General features: G+C 57.3%; 1 protein-coding gene across 3 annotated transcripts; it reads left to right on the plus strand.

Annotated features, from left to right (window-relative positions):
- The first annotated feature begins 3,815 nt into the window (after positions 1-3,815).
- Positions 3,816-9,219, plus strand: TMEM18 (transmembrane protein 18). 3 transcript variants are annotated; one of them, XM_060027174.1, is made up of 6 exons: positions 3,816-4,027; positions 4,932-5,052; positions 7,283-7,337; positions 8,276-8,369; positions 8,457-8,672; positions 9,053-9,219. In XM_060027174.1, exons 1-5 carry the CDS (start codon positions 3,971-3,973, stop codon positions 8,667-8,669), a joined length of 540 nt encoding a protein of 179 aa, XP_059883157.1. In that variant the 5' UTR covers positions 3,816-3,970; the 3' UTR covers positions 8,670-8,672; positions 9,053-9,219. The 3 variants fall into 3 exon arrangements, with proteins under 3 accessions (XP_059883157.1, XP_059883158.1, XP_059883156.1); XM_060027175.1 differs by having other exon boundaries at positions 4,935-5,052; positions 8,457-9,219; XM_060027173.1 differs by having other exon boundaries at positions 3,819-4,027; positions 8,457-9,219.
- The last annotated feature ends 245 nt before the right edge of the window (positions 9,220-9,464 follow it).

Below are 9,464 nucleotides of genomic sequence, written 5' to 3' on the forward strand. Positions count from 1 at the left end.
CACCTTTCAAATCTCTTGGTCACACAAAGCCTTGCCTAACCTTGTTTCCTTCCGTAGATCAAGGAAGTAAAGATGAAGAATAAGTAATTAACAGATGACCAGATCTTTCCCCAGCTTCCCCTTTCAGGAATCTTGTGAACAAACTGTGAACAAGAGAGCAACTAAAGAGCGAGCCACGGAGTCGACAGCCTGCACACAGTGGGGGATTGCGATGAGTCTGATCTCCTACCTCCACGATTTAACTGAGATTACGTCCCCTCTCTCCCTTTAAAAGCTTGCATGGCCGGGCAGAATCTTTGGGGTTGGTTTTGGGGATACCCAGTCCACCTTCTCCCCAGATTGTTGGCTTTCTGATTAAAAGCAATGTTTCCCATTTCCACCAAAACTTACCTTTTGAAGACTGAGTTCTGAGCAGCAGGCAGCTGGACCTGAGTTCCGTAACACAGGTATCATACCCTCGGGGAGGGGAGGACATATATTACTCCCTCCCTAAGATAGTGGCAATTGAAACCTACAAACCTGAGCTCCTCCTGAGGTTTCCTTCTTTTTTCCCATCCACTGTGTTCAGAACCCCTTCCTCCCACTTGCTGTGTCCGCTCCTCCTGAGGTTTCCTTCTTTTTTTCCCATCCACCGTGTTCAGAACCCCTTCCTCCCACTTGCTGTGTCTGCTCCTCCTGAGGTTTCCTTCTTTTTTTCCCATCCATCGTGTTCAGAACCCCTTCTTCCCACTTGCTGTGTCCGCTCCTCCTGAGGTTTCCTTCTTTCTTTCCCATCCACCGTGTTCAGAACCCCTTCCTCCCACTTGCTGTGTCCATTTCCGGAGCAGGCACCCTTGGGTGTGGCAGCTATCTGTTACACAGGCTGTGGGTTAACTGCGTCCCCCAAAGGTATGTTCAAGCTCTAGTGCCCGTGAATGGGAGCCTATTGGAAACAGGGCTTTGCAGATGTGATCAAGCTAGGATGAGGCTCTACTGGAGGAGGGTGGACCCTGATAAGTGACCGGTGCCCTGATGAGAAGAGAAGGTGGAGGCGCATGTGACAGTGGAATGTAGGGCTTGCCACCCTCCGTGGGAAGCTGAAAAGGCAGCAGGGACCTTGCCCCCCTCCTTCAGAGGGAGTTTGGCCCCGCTGCCCCTGGGGCTTTGGACCTCCGGCCTCCAGACTGAGAGGGGCTGTCTCCTGCTGTTTTAAGCCCCCTGTCGGGTGTTCCGTCAGCGCAGCCACAGGAAAGAACACAGTGCTGGCTATGCAGCAGGTTGGGCCCCGGAGACGCCCACCGTCCAGGTTCAGTCTGCAGGCGCCCTGGGGTGTGAGGTGTGACTCGTATGCTGCTGGACGGTCCAGGGCTTCCCGGCTTCACCCCTTGGCCCTTCCTGCAGAATGGCGGAGGGCACGATTTGCTGGGCCAGAAACCCCCCTTTACAGCTGGAGCCGCCTTGCAAAGGCCAAAGCAAACGGTTTTCTGGTTACAATGACTCTAAGACTCGTATAAAATCGAGCCCTTGTTGGGTGTCTCTGATCTGATGGCATCTACCCCAGTCCCTGCCTTTGTAGACCCACATCAGTGACACATGCAAAGGCCAAAGCCCACCTGGCTGAGCCCAGGTCTGCAAACCATCACAGTCAAAACACCTGCTTGCCCCACCTAGGAGCCCACGGCTGACCTGAGTCCACAGCCGGCCCGAGGAGTCCCCAGCCTGGCAGCCCCAATTGTGACACATGAAGGTACAATTGTGACACATGATTTAAACCCTCAACTTCCATTTAAAAAATTCTCAGTATGTCCAGGCAATGCACAAAATGTTGTGAGATTGACAAAGGTCAATAAACACATCGTCTCCTATGTCTGAGACAGAAACATAAATCCATGGAAACAGCACATGGCGATGTGCCCTGTAATCCATGTAGTTACAAACTCCTCCAAGAGCCCTGAGGTCAGGAGACACTAACAGAACAGTGAAAATATAAATCGAAGATGAGATATTAATTTGTTGTATTTTATCTATAAAGCTTTTATTATCCATAATTACGGACTTTTCACAAGCACATTTCTAAATGACTATAATTTTGTAAAGGCAATCTGTGAAAAAAAGAGTCATAAATAACAGATTTGGCTATTCCATAATTCTCAGAAGAAAAGTATTTCTCCACCTAAAATTAAATGGTATAAATTAAAACCTCTCAATTCAACAACTATGAATATATGAAAATGCATTTGTTGCAAACAACTTTACCTAATTTATGTTTTTAAAGCTGTCTGTGTCTGCGGTGTAAGGACTGGACTGTGGGAGAGTGAGGCCAGGAGGACAGAGCCGTCTTATCCAGCGAGGGATGGGCAGGGCGGGGGCGCGATGGGTGGCGGCCGCCATAGAGACCTCCCCACCCTGGAAGCCGGAGTTGCCAAGTATGGAGTTTCTGGAAAGCTCCTCAGGCAGCAAGGAAGAGAAACCCTGGTGCAGCCTGGCTCACATGTTTGGGTTCAATCCTGGCTTGATTCCCCCAGTCAGGGAGGCCACCTGCCAAGAGCTCACTTTCTCCCTCCCCCCTGCCGCTCTGCAGGTGCCAAGTACCCTCAAGGTGGCGACAGGCTGCAGTCCTTTTCCTCACACCCTCCCCCAGGTCCACCCAGAGAACGGGGTCCGTCTCTTCACCTGACTGAGTGCCTGCGAACCAGGGGCTTCCCTGTTAGTCCGCAGACACAGGGCAGGATGCCAAGTATTGATTCCATTAATTCTGTGTCTTGAATCAACAGAGAATTCAGGATTCCCTGATTGGTGTGAAAATAAAGGGAACCTCATTGAAGATGGAAACGGGAAGCAGAAGGGGATACGCTCAGGCAGGTACCACTCCGGCCCTCTGCAGACCCGACAGAAGGAACGTCCCTACTCAAGACCGGCAGGGGAGGGAAGATTTTCTCCCCGCCTGGCAACAGCCCAGCCAATGAGAGACTGTCACCACTCATCCAATGAGAAACCACCACTGCCCAGCCAATAGGAACCCCTCAGCACCCTTTACTCTCACTTTCCTCCAATGGACTTTCCTTCAAAGCAGCTCTTTCCACTTCCCCCTTTTTCTTTATAAAATGACACGCTCCTGTCCTTTGTTTGCCCAACTTGCCTGTGGTTTTGTCTTAGATTATATGTCCCAAGCTGCAATTCCTTTCTATTCCGGAACAAAGCCATTTAGCTGGTAAAACTACTGGCCGTTTTGTTTTTAAGGTCCATGTGAGCTAGAAGCAATCAGCACCCACTTCTGGAGCTGACGGTAGAGTGAGCATCTGGAGACCCTGATTTCTCAGAGGGGCAGGGGCACTGTCCCCTCTGTCCCACTCCATCCACCGACGTCCAGGTCACTGTCCCCCTCCGTGCAGGGCACTGTGCCCCTCTCTCTCTGGGGTACAGGTCACTGTCCCCTTCTGTCTCCCGGAGTCCAGGTCACTGTCCCCCGTTTTCCCCAGTGTCCAGGTCAATTCCCTCTCTGTCCCCCGCCCGAGTCCAGGACACTGTCCCTTTCTGTCCCCGGGATCCAGGTCACTCTCCCCTATGTTCCTAGGGGTCCAGGTCACTCTCCTGAGCGATACCCCCACGCCCCCAGCCCTAGGCGTTGCGCGGGGAGGAGGCGGGGACGCCCACTAGCCCCCAGTCCTCCGAGCTGCCACTTATGAGAGCCCGCCACATAGGAAGAACTAAAACGTCCCTCTCGCAGCAGCTCGGGGGGGGAAAAAACAACGCTGGAAGCTACTCGTAATTCCCTTATGTTTATTTTAACACCACGGAATCTCGCGAGATTTGAACCTGGTACCGGGAACTGGAGATATCGCGAGATGGCAGGTTGCCTGCCGCTTCCGGATACAGCAGGCATCGCGATAAGTGGAGATAACGCGAGAGGACACCAGAGGACTTCTTGACCTATCCGGGCGGGGCGGGGAAGACGAAAAGGTGGTGGTGAAGCAGGGCCTTTCCGGAGGCGATGCCGTCTGCATTCTCAGTCAGCAAGTTCCCCGTCAGCATCCCCGCCGTGATCACGGTAAGTCGTTGCCTCCTTGGCCGTCAGTTCGGTCGCTGTCGGCTGGGGCCTCTCCAAATTTCCCAGCCTCCGCCGGGGACGCCGGCGGCGCCGGACGGGAGGCGTGGGTGGGGGGTGCAGGGGCGGGGCCTGTACCTGGGTGGGCGCGGCGTGGCGTGGCGGTGGGGCCGGGGCGTCGGGGCGGGACGAGATTGGAGGACCTTCAGGCTGGCGGGATGCTGAGGTGCGGGGCGGTCGGGGGTCGGGGGTTTGCGGGGAGAGCTGGGGCCTCGTGGCGGCGAGGAGCGGGGAGGTGGGCCGTCCTGGGCTGGGATGGGGGGTCCGGGTGGCGTGGACCCGCTGTGGGCAGAGTGGCAGGGCGCGGGCCGCTCCCCCAGCACCCGTGCCCCCGGGGGACCTGAGCCCCAAGGAGGGGGTCCGAGTTCAGGGGTGCGGACGAGCCCACCTCTAGAGTTGAGCGGACGTGCGGTCGCAGCACTGTCTGGAGGGCAGGGTGTGTGTCAGAAAGGCGGGAGAAAACCACATCTTGCCAGTTTGGGTGGCCCAGGTTTCTGAGGCTTTAATCACTGCTCTGAGGAACTGGTAGCTTTGCCTCTGGGGGCGACCGAGTGCAACCAGGCACCGCTTTCTCATCTCCCCGTGGGGGAGGGTCTTTAGATTCTCCCAGCTTGAAGTGCAGGTCTGTTCGACAGGTAGGAAAGCCTTCAGTCCTGTGTGGAGGGACAGCCAGGCACGGCCGGGTGACAGTCCCTGGACGTGGGTGCAGTGGGGATCCCTGCTCCCCCTCCCCTCCCCGTGTCCTGTGAGGCTTGGCGGGCGCTCGGGACGGGCTCAGAGGAGAGGCAGTGTGAAGCCTGGTCCAGTGCACGTGGGCCCTGACGAGGTTCTGCTGTGTGTCCTCCAGCAGACGGACTGGACGGAGCCCTGGCTCGTGGGGCTGGCTGCCTTCCACGTGCTCTGCCTGCTGCTCACCTGCTTCTCATCGCGGAGGTACAAGCTACAGGTGGGGCACTTCCTGTGCCTGGGTGAGTACAGTTCTGCGGCTCGGATCGCTGTGCGCTGCGGCAGCGCGGGTGCCTGTTCTCTCTGTAGCCTCAGTGATATGTGAATATATATGTAAGGCCTCCCAACTCTCCTGCCTCGTGTTCTGCTTTGATCGCTTGTGGGTACTATAAAGATAAGGTACGTTTTGGATATTGGATTTCAAAGGCGTCTCAAGCACGTGTTGTGTTCCCGGGAGGGTGCTGAATACCAGTTACACAAACGAGAGCTGGGTTTGCGGAAACGCGGACTCTGTACAAGAGGCTCCTCTGGGGGCTTAGCTGCCCTGCCTGCTCTGGGAGGGAGTGCAAACCAGGAAGGAAAGCGCTGTGGTGCAAAAATAACACATTGCCTGAGTCAGTTTTGAAGGTAAGATCTACAGGGTTTTAGAGAAGACGCAGAGCTGTGGGGAGTCGTTGAGAAAGGTTTCACAGAGAAGGTCAAGTCATGGTAGGGGGTGTAAGGGGTGAGTACAATCTCCTTTTCTAGGGTGAGGAGCAGATGTCGGGCCCAGGCCTGGCATCTGGGGCGGAGGCAGCCGGTGAGAGCACAGGGGCGACGTCAGGTGTCAGAGAAACCACATTCTGATGCTGACTAGTTAGAAGTATGTTCAGCCAGGAAAGGTGGGCCAGGGCCTCAGAGGCTATGCTGGGCTCTTCGTCTTGTGGACGTCGGGAAGATGCTGAAGATCTTGCTTGGTAGTTTAACAAAGTCCAAAAACTCACCTTAAGTGTGATTTTTCAGTTGGCCTTGTGCAAGGTGGGAAATCAAACAAGAGGTCGTCTTAGGACAGGCGCGAATCAGCAAGCCTGCACCGGAAACGGTCCTGACGGTCAGGGGTGGCTGTCACTTCACTTCTTTACGTGGGAGCCCTAGGAAGGACCGCGAGGGGCGGACAGGACAGACGGGCTCCGGAGCCTCGTAGGGCTGGGGGTCCCCGGCGTCCACTGAGTAGCCACAGCCCTGCTGAGCATCATGGCAGGAAGGGCAGGAGCACCGTGAAACCCTGGGAGGGGCCGGACTTAAGTCACTGCCCTGACATTTAAACCGAGGGGGGAAGGATGCGGGGGAACCAGCCAGGCAGCAGGCGTTCGAGGGCCGGAAGGGACACTGCAAGCCCCGGGAATAATGTGTGCAAAGGCCCCGAGGCAGGAAGCACAGAAAAGGTGGTGGCGTCATCCGCAGAGCCTCGTGCGAGGAGCCCATATACTTGAAAAGCTTTGTGAAGCTGGGCGCTGCGTGTGGGTTTGTTGTTTTCAAGGACGAACAGAGGGTGACTTTTAGCGTGGGGATGATAGATGCTGGTCTGAGTGCGTTTACACGTCTGATGGCCCATTTAATTCTCACACCCACAGAAGACTTGCATGTTATTTGCTGCAGTCTTACAAACGAAGCACAGACTGGTTCACTGCGCCCCCAGCTCCTGAGTGGGGTGCATGGTGGATGCATCCCGTTGCCCTCTGGGGAGGTGGCCCCCCCGTGCTCAGGCCTCTCTTCTCCTCTCCCGTCTCCTTTCTTTGGCTTCCTTGATGTGCGCCTCAGGGTCCAGTCGTCGAGGGAGGGGTCAAGGATTGCTCTCCCCCATTTCACCCCAGGAACCGGGGTTTTGCACAGTTTTACAAGGCTGAGGTTCCTGGCGGCCGTCCTCCCCTCCGCCAGCCCCATCCAGGCCCTCAGCAGCTCCTGGTGCTGGGCCAGCCTGCGGTCCTCCCGCCCTGGGCGGGGCTCCACGCACTCCGCATGGGACTGCGAGGGCCGACGGGGCTGTCCTCGGCTCCTGTCCCCTCGGGTCGGTGCTCCCTCCGTGTCTTTGCCGCCAGCACCACTGGGGGCTCCAGGCAGCCAGAGGGTGCAGGCAGGTGGCCTTCAGCTCTGGTCTCAGGGCCCTCGGGTTCCACTGCCGGCCTTGCACCCGATGTGTGACCTGCGGGGCAGGGAGGTCGGCAGATGGCCCAGTGCGGCCACTGTGGTGTCGGGGCAGGAAGCCTGGTCGTGGCGCCGCTCCGCTGAGGGCTGGCCTGGTCTGACCGAGACCACCGGACTCGTGTGTCACCTCGGGTTTCCTTTCTGTGTAATGTGAAGTAGGAGTTACGTCTCGTCCAGCGTGGCATTGTTCTGTTACGTTTCTGTTACGTAGCATGTTGTGAAGGATGTATAAGGCTGTGGCGGTGGACTGGTCCCCTGACTTCTCACGTGGGCTTGCTTTCTTCTCAGTGACCTTAGTCTACTGCGCGGAATACATCAATGAAGTGGCGGCAATGAACTGGAGGTGAACGGCCCCGGGCACGTGGACCTTGTGTGAGACCATCCCCGTCAGCAGCAGAACACACCCAGGAAGCCCCCCGCTCTCGCTTATAAAGCAGCCCCAGCCCCGTCCACGTCCCAGCTTCCTTCACGATGAGCCTTGGACAGTGGTCACCGTCGGCCCCGGAGGCCCCCCGAACAGAAGCGCTCTTGTCCGTGACGGGGAGCCCGAGATCCACCCACGATTTACTTGGTCCTGAAAACGCTGGTCCCTGGTTTCCGGGACACCGGCCATTCTGTCCTCGCCTGCGTGTCCTTTCTTGCTCACACACCTGGGCAACCCACTCCACGTCCAGTGAGCCCCATGAAGTCGACCCTTCCCCTGGGCCCCCCTTCCAGAACCGCCCCAGGCCTTCTGCTCCCTCGGGGCCCGCAGCACGCTGCCTCCCGGGTCTGCCCTCGGCACCCTGCCCGCACAGGTCTCAGAGCAGAGTGACAGCCACGCCCCGGCCGCCGCGCCCTCCCGGCGGCTTCAGACCCCTGTCATTGGGTCAGGAGCCCACCCTCGGCCCCCCGCACGACCCGTCCCCCCGCTTTGTCTCTTCCGCTTCTAATTAGGACGCGCATCCTGACCACCCCTCGCTGGGCTCTGTTCACTGTGGCCCCAGGGTGATGACTGTGTTGCTGAGTCAGTGACGTAAAGTTCGTGTCCTGCGCTGCCACTGAGAGGGACGCCACGCTGTGTCCCCCTCTCCAGGGGCTTGGCCTGAGCTTGCATGGGGGCCGCAATGCCCCTGGAGGGTCTGGGAATCGTCCCCCACGGGGTTAGGAGGGTCGCCATTGTGTGCAGGCGGGGCTCTGCCCGCACCTCGTCCTCGTGTGCGGAGGGGCTCCTGAGACAGAGAGTATCACGAGCACGCCATGTTGTGACGCTCTGTGATCTTTAAATCTTTCTTGAAACAGGTTGTTCTCGAAATACCAGTATTTTGACTCGAGGGGCATGTTCATCTCCATAGTGTTCTCGGCGCCCGTGCTGCTGAACGCCCTGGTCATCGTGGTACGTGTGTGCCGGAGCTTCGGGCCTCTGTCCTCCTCACACGGCCCGTGTCCACTTCTGACCGCGTCTCTGCACGGTTCTTTCCAGGTCCTGTGGGTGCGCAAGGCCCTGACCGTGATGACCGACCTGAGGGCCCTGCAGCAGAGGAGGAGGGCCAGGGGCAGGCCCAGGAGGAGTGACACCTCAGATCTGGCCTCGCGCGCTCCTGGACTGCACTTAGACCAGCCTTTAGGACAGAGTTTGCCGCACGTCCACCAGGGCACTCGCCGGGCCTGCAGGGGGTCCCATCTCTCCAGTTAAGTTGTAAGCAAATGGAGCCGCGCACGTCGCCACACGTCCACGGGACTCCTGTGACCGTGTGAGCTACCAGACATCTGTCCACGTGGGGACGGTGACTGAGTGAGGGACAGTGCCATGCACGCGTGGGCACCTCCGTCACCCCCATCAACTCGCATCACCTCCATCACCCCTGTTACCTCCATCACCCCCTGTCACCTTCATCACCCCCTGTCAACCCCCATCACCCCCGTCACCTCCTATCACCTCTACCACCCCTGTCACCCCCATCACCTCCATCACCCCCTGTCACATCCGTCACCCTGGTCTGATCTGCATAGCGGTGGCCTCTCCATGTGGTGCTGCCACAGGACAGAACACGAGGGGCTGCCTTTCCTTTCATCCAGTTAGAGAAGTGACGACACTCGGAGGCCCTGGGTCGGAATCCACAGAAGCAGTGGCTGGATGAGCCCCTTGAGTTGTTTTTTGGAAGGAAAGTTGCCAGTAAAAACAGTCAACATTCACCTGTTTCAACTAACAGATGTTTTTATGGCAAATACAAAGATCGATTGTATTCCTGTTCCACCTTCTTTTTACCCTTTGGGTGTCCTGGGACGTGATGCCGTTGGTTTATCGGAGCAGGTGCACTATTTCTCTGTGATGTCCGCTCTGTAAACCAGCGTCTGTGCAGGACGCTCGTGGTCTTGTCACACCTGGAGCTGCAGCTGGAGGATGACGGGTGAAGCAGCGCACCTGTCTAAACACACAGCGTTCAGTAAAGAGGATGCTGTTGGCTCCTGATTTGGGTTTAAGAAAATA

Source organism: Delphinus delphis, chromosome 12 (assembly GCF_949987515.2).
Source record: "Delphinus delphis chromosome 12, mDelDel1.2, whole genome shotgun sequence".
Classification (NCBI taxonomy): Eukaryota; Metazoa; Chordata; class Mammalia; order Artiodactyla; family Delphinidae; genus Delphinus; species Delphinus delphis.